The 17339-nt window shown below is 40.8% G+C and overlaps 1 protein-coding gene across 3 annotated transcripts in view; it reads left to right on the top strand.

Moving 5' to 3' along the window:
* Positions 1–17339, top strand: part of LOC146798226 (uncharacterized) — a 1134427-nt gene that overhangs the window by 784228 nt on the left and 332860 nt on the right. For all 3 annotated transcript variants that reach the window (XR_014968642.1, XM_085625505.1, XM_085625504.1), the window contains exon 3: positions 6846–6911. Coding sequence is in view for 2 of the 3 variants with exons in the window: in XM_085625505.1 (XP_085481631.1) it covers positions 6846–6911 (66 nt within the window). In the remaining variant the exon portion in view is untranslated. The remainder of the gene's footprint in view (positions 1–6845; positions 6912–17339) is intronic.

Genomic DNA, 17339 nt, shown 5'->3' with positions numbered 1-17339 from the left:
CACCAAATGGAGGAGCAGTTAGTTGAAGCCCTGGATTCCCATGTTTAGAGTTCAGTAAATAGAGCTTTGATCAAGGCTTTGCAACCCTTCACAAAACCCCTACAAAATTATGGAAAAAGAGCTTTCAGTGCCTCATTGGGTGAACCCTCATTTCATTCCTCAGTAGAAATTTTATCCCAAATGGCATCCACTGTCCTCAAAGATCATGGCTACGGTGGCTCCCTACCTTCTGGGCCTTCAGGTAATTCCTCTCTCACAAACCCAGGGGAGGCGGAGGAGTCTTCTCCGGCCGTGTCAGACATTTCAGTTTCTGACCAAGACACCGAATTGCCTAGTAGAGCAACAAACCGCAAATGCAAAACTCACAACGTGTGCTCTACAAATCCTAATAAGAACCTGTTATTTGATCCCAAAAATATAATTCACCCGAGGTCAACGGATTGCGTGCCTTGTGTGGAGGTGGCGTATTGCATCCAGGAGAACCTCAGACAGGGTTTTGAGCGTGATGTGCGCACTACTCTCAAATCAGAATGTCCCAGACCCTCCCTTTTAGGCAAGGTATCAGACACCCCAGAACTAGACCCCCAATATGTCAACCTTCATGAAGGAGTTTGCCAAGGACCCGAAGAAGGGCTTAGATAGGGCATGGAGAGGCTGCTAAGATAAGCTTTTGGACGTATCTGGACCCCTCACAAAAATTCTTGATTCAGCTGTCAGAGCTAAAGACTTTAATACTCCCCTTGACCTAACTGAAATTTTGGAATGGGCACAAAGAGCCTTATGTTTTTTGGGCAACGCGAATTGCGCCCTTTTGCCCGAGCGCAGAAGATCCTTCTTAATGAGAATCGACACGCAAACTAATGGATATAGCCACTACAGCAGGCACTCTAGCTAATGAATAGTTATTAAGCGACAAATTTGTCAAAGAACTTGGGAAATATTTGGCTACCTTTTCGGCCCTAGATAAAGCCCAGGCTAAAATTAAAAATGTGTTCCACACTGGCCTTTTTACCAGGGCCAGATGCTTCAGGGGTCGAGTTACCGGCCGAGGTTATAACTAGACCTCCAGAGGTTTTGATCAGTGAGGACGTGGCGGAGCCCATCGTTCAAATTTCTACCCCACTTGTAAGCGAGGTGGCAGAGGCAAGCAAAACCGAGGTGGTTATAGAGGACAGAACAATGCCAGCAAATCTTCTTATACAGGTAAACCTGATTCAAACTGAGAATGTATTGGGAGGCGGACTGCTTTTTTCCTTCACTAGTGGGAGAGTTTGACACAGGACCATTGGGTACTTCAGATGATACAGGGTTTTCAGATAGAGTTTTATTTCTACCCTCAGCAGAATTGCAGACCACAACCCCTACATTTTTCCCCGAGTAGAGAGGTCTTTCATAGACGAAAAAGTGAGTTCTCTGATGAGAAAAGGGGCTGTTGTAGAGACGGTATCCCATCCTCACGGTTTCACCAGTAGAATATTCTTGGTACCAAAGAAAGATCAGGGTTTCAGACTGGTTTTGAACCTCAATTAATTCAACTCTTAGGTAGTGTATCGCCATTTCAAAATGGATGGTATACATCTACTGAGAGACCTTCTTTTAGTAAAAGATTTGATGGTGCGTCTCGATCCAAAAGATGCTTACCTGGCAGTACCCATTTTCCCTCCACATCAGAGGTTCTTACAATTTCAATGAGGACCCCGATGGTTAGAATTTTCCGCCATGCCCTTCGGACTCTTGTCCACCCCCTGGTGCTTCACCAAACTCCTCAAGCCGGTGGTACAATATCTGAGGGAGAGAGGAGTGAGACTTAGTATTTATCTAGACGACATCCTTATCATTGCACAGAGCGTGGATACAGTACTACTTTATCTAGCTTGGACGACCCAACTCCTTCAAGACTCCACTCAGACAATTCCATTCTAACTTTGGCCCAGTCGGTGGAGTTCCTGGGATTTCAAGTGAAATAGATATTAGCGCAACTGTTACTCCAATTGAAAAAGAGAATTTCGATCAAGAAAGAGTTGAGGAGAGAACTTGCCTCTCGGACTCTATCCTTGAAGATTCTGTAACGTTTAGTAGGTCTATTGGCTTCTTCAATTTAGGCGATTTTCCTGGGTCCCCTCCATTACCAGGCACTTCAAAGACTGAAGATCATGCACTTGTGCAAGGGTCTGAGCTATGCAGAACAGATTCTGCTATCCACAGAGGCCAGGTCAGAGATATCCTGGTGGTTGGAACACCTGGACGCATGGAATGGTAAGGCCATTTTCGCGTCACTCCCAGATGTGATGATAGAGTCCAATGCCAGCCGATGGGGTTGTGGAGCCCAGTGCGGTTCAGTGATGACGGGGACAGATGGTCCCCAGAGGAGTTGAAATTACACGTAAATTGCCTAGATATATTAGTAGGATATTTTGCGATCAGAACACTTTCTCCACAAAAGGTGAGTTATTGTAACATTCTGCGAATTGACAATGTCTCAGCAGTGAGATACATCAATCGTATGGGTGGCACAAGGTCTCAACTACTGGTGGAAATAGCCAAAGATTGTTGGCACTATTGCCTGCTACACCACATCTCAGTGACTGCGGAGTATATTCCGGGCAGCTCCAATGTGGTAGCAGATTTGAACTCATGATTCCTGTGCGACTCCAGCGATTGGAGATGGAATCCCAGAGTATTCCAGCAATTGAACAGGAAGTGGGGCCCATGCTCGAGAGATCTTTTTACGTCCAATCAACGTCCTCAATTTAACAGTTGGCAACCGGATCCTCAGGCGATCAATTCGGACTCATTCCTTCAGTCATGGACGATGGGCACACTTTATGCCTTTCCCTCATGAGTCAGGGAGTACTGGCACAGGTCCGCAAACAGAGTGCCGATTTGATATTGATCTCCCCGTGTTGGAAGGCACAGGCATGGTTCCCAGTGGCGTTGATTTTAGCATGTGATCCTCCAATACGTCTGATCTCATTCCCAGAGATACTTCTAGAACCGCTGGGTCAACCTCACCCGCTGGTGGTACAAGATCAGTTGTTCCTCAAGGCGTGGAAACTTGGGTAAATGCCAGGAGTTTCGCAGGAGGCAATGTTTTCCTGTCACAGTTTGGGCACCCTCTACGCACAAACGATACGAGTCAGCTTGGCATAGGTGGGTTGGTTGGTGTTCTGAACGACAAGGGATCCCGTGGGATCTAGAATACATATGATTGTTAATTTCTTATCTGAGATGGCAAATCAAGTTATGGCCTATCGGACAGTTAATAATTTCCGTTCCGCGATTTCAGCTGGTCATCCCCATGTGGATGGTAAACCAGTGGGGGAACATCCTCTAGTATGCAAGATTGCGAGAGGAATCAGATTAGTGAATCCACCTAAACCTAGATATTCCCCGTTGTGGGATGTGGATGTGGTACTTTGTTTCCTCAGGAATTGGCTGGCGAACGAGGGTCTATCTCGCAAACAACTGTCAGCGAAGCTTACATTGTTATTATGTCTAATCTCCTGCAGACGTGTCTCTGATGTACATGCACTGTATTTGGCAGGTAGAGTATTTACTCCTTCAGGAGTTTCCTTTACAATTTCTAAAAGAACCAAAACTAATTCCAAATGTGTGACATATCCGGCTTTTCCACACCACAGCAAATGATGTGTTGTTCAATGTTTAAAGTGGTATGAAGATTGTACTAGGGAATTTAGAAATGATATAGCAGGACAATTGTTAATCTCATTACAGAGACTTTTTCGCCCAGTCACTTCAGCGACTTTGGCCAGGTGGGTTACTTGGTTGTTAAGTCAAGCTGGTATTGATACTTCTGCATTCGGAGCTCATTCTGTAAGGGGAGCTATGGCTTCTAAAGCCTTCCTGACAGGTTCTCGCTTGGAGGACATCATGACTGTGGCAGATTGGTCTTTTGATTCAACTTTTAAAACTTTTTATCACAAGCCAATTGTTGATGTGGCATCTACGGTGGTTGTTCAACTTTAAACTCGCATAACAGTAGCGGTCCGTGGAGGGAGTGACAGTGGGGCGGGGTGGGGGAGGGGCAGGGTGGTGAAATGTAAACACTGGAATATGGATGAACGGAGGTAAGTACACATTTAAATAAATAAAACAAATTCCTTTGCGCGCGCTGCATCGCAAAATGCGATGCAGCGCGCGCAACGAAATTCGTTTTACTTATTTAAATGTGTACTTACCTCCGTTCATCCATATTCCGGTGTTTACATTTCACCACCCTGCCCCTCCCCCGCCCCGCCTCACTGCCCTACCGTCACTCCCTCCACGGACCGCTACTGTCGCATAATACGAAGCCTCCATGGACTGACATAGAATAAAAGAAATTCTAGCTGACGCGTCAAGAATTTTCAATTCTATTAAGGACACAGAGGCGAGGATTATCCCACCCTAGATTTGACTTGTAAAACATGTGTTGAATAGTTATGTTTTTGGCTAAGACTGATATATTGTTTTTAAATATACCCTTGGAATATTGTTTTGAGTTTCCCGCCCGATTTTATTGTTGAAGTATTTCCAGATATTGGAATATTACGGCTTATATCTTCTTTCAGGAGATCAGAACAAGACGACTTGAAGAGTCTGATAGAAGCATTGACAGTTCAAGTGAGAGAGCATGTTCGTTGGAGCTATAGTTGAGGTCGATGGAGTCAATCGACGGTGTTTGAGTTCCATGGTTCAAGTTGTTTATTTTTTTATTTGCAGTTAGTAAAAGCAGACATAAATAAACAATACATCAGGGTAGAATTATTATTAATATTCATGATAAATACTCATTAATTATCATAAATTCAAAATCTATATACTTTGTTTTATAACAGCTTCTTTTTCGTTGATATGAGCAGCCATAGCCCTAATTCCCATCCCATAGTTTTAAAATTTTCTTAAGGCTCCGACTCTTTGAGAATATAGCTTTTCTTTCACCTTGATTCAGGACATCTTAAGTAGCCATTGCGAGAATGTTGGGGGCTCAGCCTCTCTCCATTTTTGCAAGATCAGTGATCTAGCTACAAGTGATGCAATAAAAACATACTGTTGCTGTCGAATAGGTAGGCCCAGTGCATTAGTCATACTGAGAAGAGCCATACTTGGTTCAGGCACTAGATTAATTTCAAGCTTGTTGCTAAGCCACTGATGTATTTGGTTCCAAAATTTTGTTAAAGGAGAACATGCAAAACAAATATAAGACCAGTCCCCAATAGGATGGTTTCACCTAGAACATGCTCCCGAATTAGAGGGGTACATTGTGGAGAGTCAAGATGGAGTATAATAGAGTTGCTATTTAGAAAGAAAAGCCATATGTTTAAATTGGTGCCCCCTATGGCTTTATGTGCCCAGATGGTATATGATCTCCATTTCTGGATATCTAGCCTACAACCGGTAGAGTTTTGAATCTTATACAAAGCTTGCAGCACAGTTTTAGCCTGGAGATGGCTAAGTAAGACTTTATACCAATTACCGATCCCTCAGCTCTCTTTCACATAATAATTAAAACTAATCAGATTTTCTTGAGGATCTGGGGAGACTTGTGAACTACTTAAAAAGTTCCTGAGTTGAAAAAAAGAAAACAGTTGTGAAGATGGAAGTCCTGGATTGGAGTTTTTAATTTGATTCCAGGATTTCATTTGATCTCCTACAAGGAAATCTCTGAAGCGGAGATCTCCCAATCTTTCCCAAGCGTCTTATGATTCAACTTTTAAAACGTTTTATCCGAAGCCAATTTTTGATGTTGCATCTACGGTGGTTGCTCAACTTTAAACTAGCATAATAGGAAGCCTCCGTGGACTGACATAGAATAAAATAAAATTCTAGCTGACGCGTCAAGAATTTTCAATTCTATTAAGGACACGGAGGCGAGGATTATCCCACCCTAGATTTGACTTGTAAAACATGTGTTGAATGGTTATGTTTTTGGCTAAGACGGATATATTGTTTTTAAATATACGCTTGGAATATTGTTTTGAGTTTCCCGCCCGATTTTATTGTTGAAGTATTTCCAGATATTGGAATATTGCGGCTTATATTTTCTTTCAGGAGATCAGAACAAGACGACTTGAAGAAGCAGGAAGAAGCATTGACGTGTTCAAGTGAGAGAGTATCTTCGTTTGAGCAATGGTTCAGGTCGATGAAGTAAATCGACGGCATTTAAGTTCAGTGGTTCAAGTTAATGGACTGTGTTTAATGGTTCACAGAGAAAGAGGACGGACAAAAGAGTTCAGCACATTTATACCTATGGGGTTATTGTGATTGGTGTAAACAAGGTGGGGCAGTCTGTAGTAGTCTTTCTATTGTACACATTAATTAGCTATTCAGAATTGACTATGTCACTGTCATGGAAATAGAATGTTATACTTTGAACTCTGAGGGGCACTTGTCAGTTGTCCCTGGAAGCTGTGGAGATGGACAGTCAATAAATAAGTTGTTCTCACACTTACATGTTTTTGTGTGATTACTACAAAATTGGCGACGTGGATTGGATCCGAGCCCACGCGTGCAAAGCACAATGGATTAGCAATACCTAAAGTAGATGTTGTAGTAGTCTTTCTATTGTACACATTAATTAGCTATTCAGATTTGACTATGTCACATGTCATGGAAATAGAATGTTATAGTTGAAAAAATGGGGTACGCGATCTTTGACTACACATGTTCAGACTGCGAGTAGCAATCAAGTCTGTCCTGTTGTACATGATGAGGGTGGATTTAAGTCCAATATTCATGTAGGAGATTGGGTAAGAATTAAATCTCCTATTAATGTAGCCTGTTTAAAGAGACGCTGTTTTGATTATGGTTTCAGTTTGGCTCATGTTTTTCCTTTCTTTTACCAGGTTCTACAACCATGAGAAGTCCCAGTCGTAGGACGCCTTTGCAAGGAATTAGCAGAAGTGTCCCAGGTAAGTAAATCCTCATAGTTCCACAAAAAAACACAATAAAACAGAAAAGCCACCAACAACACATCAGAACAAAATGCAATTGCAAATGTGTGCTTTTGCATTGTTTTGCAGTAGTGTGTTTCAGCGTTATGTTGGTATGTTATTTTGTATTGGGGTGTTATTGCATTGTTGAACTGTGATTTGTGGTGTCATTGTATTCTCATTGTGTTGTTGTTTTTCTTTGCTTTTTATTGATACACTGCCTTATGTTGTATTGTATGCTTGTTATATTGTTGTTGCATTGTGTTTTTTCTGTTATGTTGTGTTGTTGGGCTGTATTGCTCTTATTGTAATGTATTATTTAATACAGGGTTGTGGTGTTACTCTACGACAAATGCAATCTTCTTAAATATGCAGAAAAAGGTGTGTTATTTGTTAACATCTCCACAATTCTGCTGACATAAAAGGATACATGCCAATAGTCAGGGCTTTAAGGGGGATAAAAAAACTGGTGGATCTCTCAAAAGCATGTGGCCGACGTAATTAAGGGCATGACTTAAAAGCACTTAAGCTAAAAATATGTGCTTTTGCATGGTGTGCCATCCCACTGGTATCTTGGTGCTTCTGTCTTTGCCTCCAGATATATAATACAACAAGTAACATTACATCTACAACAAGCTACATTAACATTATATTATCAAAGTTTATTGTTTGATTAATAAAAACCTTACAATATACACGCAAAAATTCATAACAATAAAATAATTATAAAATCAAGTATAAAACATTTCAACTTAAAGTTTGTTACATTATTGACATATTATGTACTTCCATCATTACATTCTTTCAATTTTTGGTATTCTAACTTGATTCTGAATCTCATTGAAATTTTTACAAAGGCCGAGTTTAAAATTATATCATCTGTATGGAGGCATCTTATTAATGCTTGTCTACAACTCCTTATTCCACGAACATTAAAATGTCTCTTGAGAATAGATAGTCTTTCAACTTTCAGTTCTGGACAAACACAGAGTAGATGCATGATGTTTTCTTCTCCAAATTTGCATAAACTGCAAGTTGTAGGACCCATTGTACTCAACCATTGGCATTAGATGACATGTGCCTGGAAATGCTCCAAATCGGGCTTTTATAAAAATTTGTTTAAATTTCTCAGACCAAGGAGTTTCAAGGTACGGTTGCACTTTAACCTTGGTATAGCCATTCAGGAGCGGCCACGCATGTTTTCTTTTTGAGAGGATGTCTTTATCCAGAAGTAATGATAAATGCTTTGTTGAACTATTAATTACTTTTTTAAAAGAGTTCAAGTAATTGGCATTTCCCAGACCTAGTTTGCTGAATATTCCTCTAATGATGTAAATAGGTATTTCCATGCCTCAGATTTCCGATTTAAATTTATTTCCTGCCACAATAGTTTGGACAATTGATTAACAGTATCCGTTCTTATCCTTTTCCACACTTTAATGAATTGGCCTTTTTGCGCAAGGACCCGATTTGTCATCCCAAATTCCATTCGTATCTGCGCAGGTGAAGCATTATGTGGAATTTAAAAAAAAAGCTTTATAGATCTTCGTGATTGCGTTATTAATTATGACCGAGTCTTTTCCACACAATGCTTCGCTGCCATATGTCAAAGTTGGTAAAAGTTTTGCTGATAATACTTTCAACAAGGGACCATAACTCTGCACTCCTATGGATTTCTGTATAATTCTAAATGCCACTAACAATATTTTTGCTTTCCGTTGAATATCCATCTTGTGTGGTTGATATGATCCTCGTTCGTCAAATAATACTCCTAAATATCTATATGTATTTACTTGCTCTAATTGTGAGTTATCAAGAAACCATTTATACTTATGTTTTGACCTTGAATATTTATTAATTTCCATGATTTTTGTCTTTGATTCATTTATCACCATTCGATTTTCTTTGGAGTAGGTAGATATCCTATTTAGCAGGCGTTGTAATCCAACCTTTGTTTGGCTAAGTAGAATAACATCATCTACATATAACAGGTTTGATATCCTGGTGTTGGCAAGTTTGGGTGGACAAGCATTCACCCCATCCAAGGCTTGCGTTAGGTCCGCTAAAAATAAATTAAAAAGCAACGGAGCCAGGACACATCCTTGTTTCAAACCTGATGCTGTTGGAATTTTTTCTGTTACTGTTAGGCCATCTCCCATCCGAACACTAACCCATGTGTCAGAGTAAAGAAGTTCAATTAATTTTAAAAGAGAGAGAGGTATACCTAGATCTATTAACTTCTGCCACAAAAGGTCTCTCTGCACACAGTCAAAAGCTGCCTTAAAATCTACAAAACACAAGAATAATGATTGTTTCTTAGTAATATATTTATCTATTAGAACAGATAACACAAGGATATTTGTTGTAGTACCTAATCCTTGTGTAAATCCAGTTTGATTGGGAGGGATTATCTGATTTTCTCTTACCCAATCAGTTAGATTAGATAGCAGTACACCGGCAAATAATTTGGCATCCGTATCCTGGAGTGTAATAAGTCGGTAATTTTCCGGCAAAGACCAATCTCCTATTTTATGAATTGGAGCTATCAGTGATCCCTTCCAAGTTTCAGGTATCAATGATGACCGAACAATTTCATTAAAAACCTTTAACAGGTATCCTGACCATAGACCGGGGTCATTCTTTTTTGTTTCTGGATTAATTTACAAATTTGATTTTCTGTTATATAAATGTCTTGTATTTTGTCCTTTCTCATTGGCTCAGACATATTAACCCTAGGTTTCAATTGTATTGTGTCCCCGGCAGGATTTAAATGCATAGACAGAAACCTGATCCACTCATTCTCAGTTAAAGATGATGTTACAACTGTTCTATTTGATCGTGCTAAGCCGTTTATCAACACCCAGAATTTTCTGGAGTTTGTTTGTTTGCTACAGAAGAATACTTTGGCCCAAAAATCATGTTTCTTTTTATTCTTTTCATCCCACAATAACTTCTGAAGGTTACGATTAACCCTTTTTAATTTTATACCCAAATCCATATCATTAGGATTCATCTTTTTCTGTCTCCTCAGTTGATTACGAGATCTTTTCAAAATCCTAGTTGTTACAGTTAGAGTAATTTTGTTCTCTCTTTCTGTTTGCACATTTTCTTTTTTAAAGATTTTTTGCTTAAAGGTATTAACAAGTTTTTGTATAAAATTTACCCATTGTTCAATTGAAGTTAAGGTGTTCTCTTCAAAACATGTTTCTACAAATTTAAGGGCCGTCTTGTTAGTATCTTCTTTACTATGCTCCTTCCATATTAGTTTCTTATAGTTTACTGAGCCTGTCTGGGCTGACAATGTTCTATATTCAGAATGTTTATTAACAGACAAATTAGTAAAAAGTATTTGTTGGCTGTGGTCACTCTCAGATGCTTTTACAATTGAAAAAGAGATCACATTAATAAAAATATTCAAAGATACCATAGTGTAATCAATTCTTGATTTATGGTCCTGTGAATAAAATGTCCAAGCCGGTGGGGAGTCTTGGGGTAACCTCCCATTTAGGATTCTTAAGCCCAGCGCTTCTAAGTCATTAACAAAAGTTGCGCCTAATTGGGTTTTAAAAGCATTAGGAACAGTTGGAAATATTTGCTGCGGAATTGCCCAGAGATGATCTTGTTCCTGAATTATCTCATCTCTAATATTCGGTACAAACAAATTTAAATTAAAATCCCCTGATATAATATACTGTGTAAAAGGATCATCAATCCTTAGCTGAGATAAAATTGCAAACAGGGAAGTTGTCATAAAAATGATTGCGCTTACCGTAGGATGTATATATACACTTATTATAAACAGGTTTTTTAAGAAATTATTTTCCCTATACCGCAACTTTACTATTAATAAATTTGGATTGTTTGTGTCAATCTGCTCGTGTTCCATTTTTAATTCTAGAGCAACAAATGTGGATAAACCCCCACTGGGGCGCCCCCTTTTACTTTGTTTAATTGCAGGCTTAAAATATCCTTTGTAACCCTCGAACATTACAGGGTTAGTAGACCAGGTTTCTTGTAAAAGTATAACATGATAATAACTAGACATTGTTGATAAATGTGCATTGCTAATTTTTCTTTTTAAGCCATTAATATTCCATGAGCATAATTTAAGAAATTTATTTTCTTCATTTATTTGAACTCTTGACTTTATTCGCTTTTTATTCTGTCATTGTGTTTTACTGCCGTGGAGCACCATACCTATCCACTTTTCATTGACTCCAATTGGTTTTTCCATTTCAACTATATCCAACGGTTGATTAAACAATGATTCTGTATTTCCAATTGCATTTTGTAACACAGAGTGTACCTGTAAGGTTATTTTATTTTGTTGCGGAAGATTCAGAGATAAAGGGATAGCAAAAGGTTTCGGATAAATTGTAGGCTTTGGCCTAATAATTTTTATTCCCCAGCTGAGAAAAACTTCCTTTACATTTATAATCAATTCAAGAACAAGAATAGTGTCCAATGTTATCAATGTCATTTCATTGCTACTATCAGGATTAGTAAGAAATTCATTGGATTCAATGTTTTCACTTGTGATTTTTTCTAATGAAGGAATAGATTTGAAGAGGTGAAGAATATCTCCTCTATTTAAGATATCATGGCTACCTCTTGAACAATATTCAGGGACAAAAATCAATTGTGGTTTATTGTGTACTGATATCTTTGGTCTTCCGAGATCTATAGTGGGAAGAAGGGCATCATTTGAAATCTGCCAAGGCTCTTTATCATGATCCCTTATACCATCATAGCTCGAGGTTTTTTGCCTCTGGATAACCTGGGAACTATTGTAATTTATGCCCCGAGTTGGACCTAGGATTTTGTTTATTTGTTGACCGTCCATGTCCTCTTTCCTCATTACATTGATGTTTTCCGTTGCAACTAACTTCTTAGGAATTTCCTTCTTGTCACAAGTACTGTATGGTAAGTTATGTTGAGAATGAATTGATCTTTGAAATATTGATTGTATTTGATTTTCACTCTCATCCTCTCTTCCCTTCTTAATCCTTTCATTTATAGTTGAAATTTTTATATGATCCATCTTTTCCATCTGTACCTGAATTGTTCTTTGAATTGTTTGTAAATGTTGTCTTTCTACTTTCTGACTCTGCTCCACCTTCAATTTTGTATTGCTAGCAGTGATCATTGGTTTTGTTATTTTTTCCTTTCCATTTTGATCCATTGGAATCATTTCAACTACACCGTAAGATCCTAACAATCCACTCTCTTTCCCATATCTTTCTGGTTCATAAGAGTTTATTTCATTTGGTTGATAATGAACTATCTCTGCCTTTTATATTTTGGGTATCGTTTGTGTCTTCTTTAGGATAATTTTCCCTCGTGCCTTTGTTAAATAGGGCAAAGTACTTTTTGCTACTTCCATTGGTTAGAGAGGTCCTATCCACATGAGATTCTTTAGCTTGTTTTCCCTTAAAGCCTTCAATTTGATTAAGATCTTTATCTTTCAAGGCATTAGACTTTCTTTCTGAATCTTTTGGTGTTATTATCAAACTAGATTTGGCTTTATTCCTTGCTTTACGAAGTTTTTTCTTATGCTTTTTCGATAAGTAATACTTTGGCAATTTATCTACCATGCCCCCCCCCCTTACTAGGGGTTTCATCATTTAAATTTACTGATTTTATAGTATTGTGTAGTAGACTCTGATCTACTTCCTTACTTCTGTTATCCGTAATTGCCATTATTGGGTGACAATTGATCTTATTTACTTTTGTTCCCTGTTTTTTCCTGGATGATTTCATCTCACTAGGGGGTAGTGGTTCAGATTCATTTATGACTGGTTCCTTCATGATTTCTCCCTTACATGCATTGAACAGTTTCTTTGGCTCATCAGAGATCTTACTTTTTTGTTGCAGATCATTTTCTGTTAACGTGGTTGAACTACCTTTATAGGGCGCTTTCGTAAGAGGGATACACTGTTCAAACTCATAGTGTTGGTTTGCCTCATATTTTAAATTGATATCATTGATTTTACAATTCTCTCCTTCTTCCTTATGTTTCACATTTTGCAGACTTATTTTTACATCTTCAAGAATTGTGGTCATTGCCTGAGGTAATGTTATTAATTTACTTATTATTGGGGCACATTTGCAATCAATGATTGTAGTATAGGCCTGCGTTTGTGCTCTTTTGATTAGGCTATTTAACTCCGCTAGTTTCTGATCAATGCCCACCACCGAGCTTGCCATCACATTAAGTAGGTCCACTTGAATCTCCATTTTGTTTGATTGGAATGTCAAAGCTTCTAGTGTCATAGCAGATGTACGATAAAAAATATCCCAAATTGGCCCTAGTTCCTGATTAGTTGAAGTTGTGGAATGATGGAGTTGTTGGCTACTCAAATTTTTGTTTTTAACATTGCAGTTCAAATAAGTTTCATTCTTGGTCTCCCCCTTCATTATGTAATTGGTTTCCTTGTATTTTTTTTTTTGCATTACAATGGGATGCTGAGTTATTAAAGGTACATCTATTACTCGATGTGCTGCATAACTGTATGTCATCTTTACTTTTTCTATATTCTCCATTGTTTACTTTATATCCATCCTGGTCATCCATGTTGAGATACTACATTAAACTATTATCCTTGTCTGATTCTTTAATAGAAACGATATCATCCTCAATTTTTACACAGACATCACTACTAACTATGCATGGTGAAGTTCCATCTCTATTTAATTCTTGAAGATCTTGATTTACTATTGGTAATATTGCATTGGTCTCTGTACCAGGTTCCCATTTGATTTTCTCAATTATAACATTTACCTCCAAAGGTGGCTGTTTACTGACAGTCGATATATCCAGTAATCTTTCAGGTACATCTAAATCACTCTGTTCCTTTTGGATTGCTTGGACTACACTTAGCATTTCAAGATCCGTAACATGACCCTTTGTTGTATTTAATTTTACCATTTTTTCTCTTTGTAAAGGAGACATAGACGTACTCAATGTTTGCACATCTGAGACTTGACCTCGATTTTGTACATTATTATCCGGCTTAATCGGTGTTTGAAGATTACTTGCTTCTACTGCTGTTTGCATCGACATCATAGCCTCCAATGGATCCTTCATAAAGTCGAATTTATATGGAGTTTTTGAAGATTTTTCGAACATTCGTGCAATCGGAGAGATTAGGGATTGATTCCTTCCTACTGTATTTGTTTTTATTTTGGGTGCTTTTAGTACTTGAGCTTTTCTTGTTCTTCTTGTGCCAGCTGCAGAGGCTCTTTCTCTGCCCGAGCGCATAGTGGAACCGCTCCCACCGTACTTTTTACAAATGTCTTTCTTGTGCTTCAATAAACCAGATGCAAGCAGGACCTCAGGTAGAAAACAACTGCACCTAGATCAAAAATGCCACTATGCCACCCCTAAGTCCTCCTGGCACGCTCTCTACCACCCGTTACTGCTGCCCGTTACTGGTGCTGTAACTGCTGTAAGTCGCAGCAGCACTCAATAATGGGGTGCTCTTCGGCCTGCTTTTATGGCTTCATTTAATTTCCACAGTCACGAGCTTATTCGCATCTACCGCACTGCAACGCAATGCTCCAGTTACGTTGTATTTAAGAATAGCCAGCACTTCACACGCGGCACACTCGGAACCTCGCGGCTCCTTAGATGCTCTCTCTCAGATTTCTGCTTGCTACTGGGGTTGCAGGTTTGCGGAGGGTAGGGGATAAAATAAACGCCCGCCTCCACCTTACTTGTAGCAACCTAACGAACTGGCTGGCACAGCTTTGCACCATAAATGTTGTAGGAACCCCAAGCTTCAGGGACAGAAATAACTGATGACTGGCTCCACCTGGCCCCCCACGGCGACAGTTCTAGGGAGGTTAAGATTTGAAGTTTGAAGTTTTTTAGAAGTTTGTTTGGGGCTTGAAGGATTGTTCAGTTTTTTTGGGCGCATGAAAAATAGTGTGGTGCCCAGGGGGGCAGAGGGGCACTACAGTTTAGCCGAACTTGCCCTCACCCAAGTTTTGCTGGCTCCCACTTACTGCTTCACCATTGACCCCCTGGTTGTCTTGGGTCCGCCGTTTCTCTGCGTTTTCCGCATGTCTGCAGTCTCTCGCCTCCAAATCTCAGCCGGGTCTCGATTTAACGGCTCGACCGTGGCTCGTCCGCAGCTCCCCTCACCTCCACCACCACCACCCTGTTCACAGCTCCGCAGCTCTGCAGGTAGCTGCCTGTAGCTGCAGCTGATAGTAAAGCGCGGAGGGTGAAAAGAAAGGGTGGTCTGACTGCCACCACGCCCCAGGCCACAACGGAGTCCCGGAGTCACGGGAGTCACGAGGGAGTCACGGCTGCAGCACTCCGCTGCCTACCGCAAACCGCCGCAGTCCACAGCAGTCGGTAGTCCGTGTCTGCAGTCTGCCACAGCCTCCCCCCGCCGACCGCTAATGAAAGCGGGGGCCAAAGCTGAAGCTGGAAACAATGCCGCTAGCGGAGGCAGAAACCGCAAGGCGTCTTCCTTGTCGAACAGCGGCTGTCACGGTGAAAACACGAACTGGACCAGCACCTGTCTCCTGTATCCTCCGGCTGGAATCCTGCTGTGGCAAGCGTCCGTTCTGGTCCCTGTCTTCTGGGCTTCCCCTGCCTCTTCCGTTTTCCACGAACTCCGGAGTTGCAATCTTGGATCGTAATCCTTATAATGAAAGAACAGAGGAGGAATTATCCTTCCATAAGCACCCAGAGTATGCGGAACCCCTCACACAAAATATGTGAGTACAAGATCCAAATCCTTGATAAGATATGCCAACAAGCTACGAGTATTGGCTTTGTCAGTGGTATGTATTTCCATTGGCTATATATCTGAAGGTGAACATGCATGTACCTTCTCAAATCATACGTTTCCTTTTAAGTCTTTTCTCTCTCCCGGGGGGCCTGGTTATCAAAGGGGAATTTGCAAAGGTTAGTTTAAATTGGCCATCTTTAGTTTTTCCTTTTTCCTGTGTTTAAAGCAGGATATCCATGTAAAACCCTTGCCTTTCTCTCATAAATTGTGTTTTCATGCACAACTTCTTTTTAACAACGTTGGCATTTAACAAAATATATGTTCCAGTACCTCGATTACACCCTGGAAGCATTCCTTCCTGCATAGGTCATATGTCATTCTGTGCAACAACAGCATATAAGCATCATCGTTGCCTTGAATGCAGAAGTATACAAACACATGAAGGGCGTAAATCTTCCCTCGTAGAGGACAATTAAAGTTTATGTTATTTGCAGTGAGCATGTTAATAATGTACTCTGTGTTATATTAGAAAGTGCCTTTAGCCTGAGCAAGATGGCCGCTTGATCGGACCGTTCTGCTCCCATCCTTGCAGTAATGGAGTGCTGGTGCGTAAACAGCTCCCCAAACCACACAAAGACCTATCACAGGAGGTGCCCTTGTCCGGGGTCTACAAATGCGGTGCAGAAACGATCCAAGATCGATGAATTGAACCAGATAGACAGCTCCCCTGCACAGATCCGCAGGTGATAACAAACATGGCGGCTTCCAATGCTTCTACTAGGGGGACCCTGACAATGCCGCTATGCATACAGGTGCTCACCTATAGGTAGGAGGTGTGTTGGGTGCATACCCATGCTACAATCATTAACGTGACTACAGCTGCTATGTAATCTGATTTCCGCAGAACCTACTGCCCACCCTATACCCACACACCTGCCTCCCATTCACCGACAGCAATAGCCATCAGTCATCGCACCCACCCACTACTAGGGCCATGGCCCCGGACGAAATATTGCACAATCTTCCTGGTCCGACCACCCGGAATACACCGTTAGAACCGACCACAACACACACAGCCTTGCGAGTCTTCCACCATTTGACATAGCAGGCAGCGAAGCAACCGGTGCACCACGCCAGGACCCAAACCATGGTGCACCTGGCTGGGTGGCCTTGCTACCCAGAGATAAAACATACTGACAGCCACTCATCCATGGTGGCCTGAGAGCACTGACCACTACATGGCTAACCCTCGAGCGCCAACTGCTGCATGACTCTGCGCACCGCGCTGGCCCCTGAACCAATGCAAAACTGATTGCGTGGCTTTGCTTAAACTCGTTACCCTGAGAGGCCCCACAGCTGTTTGAAATTAAATGGCTCACCAAGACCAGCGGGCAGTTCCTCCAAGCTAGGTGTGCCCTGCCTAGTAACAAGCAGCTACGGCACAGCGCACAACATGCAGTAACCTCAGTTAAGGCAGCACCCGTAATCCAGCTTTCTTCAAACAAGTGCAACTAGTACGATATCGACCAGCAGCTGATGAATACCGGCAAGTGTTCCATGGCTAATCCCTACCTAGCAGCAGCCATTGCCCAGTCGCTGCCCAGCAAACTCCATTACTGCTGTGAGCAGTAGGAAGAAGACCATGGCCTTCCCACAGTGTGTG

The sequence above is a fragment of the Triturus cristatus genome, chromosome 9, assembly GCF_964204655.1.
Source record: "Triturus cristatus chromosome 9, aTriCri1.1, whole genome shotgun sequence".
NCBI classification, from domain to species: Eukaryota; Metazoa; Chordata; class Amphibia; order Caudata; family Salamandridae; genus Triturus; species Triturus cristatus.
Note: the sequence above shows the minus strand (reverse complement) of the source record. Positions and strands in the feature narration are given on the sequence as shown.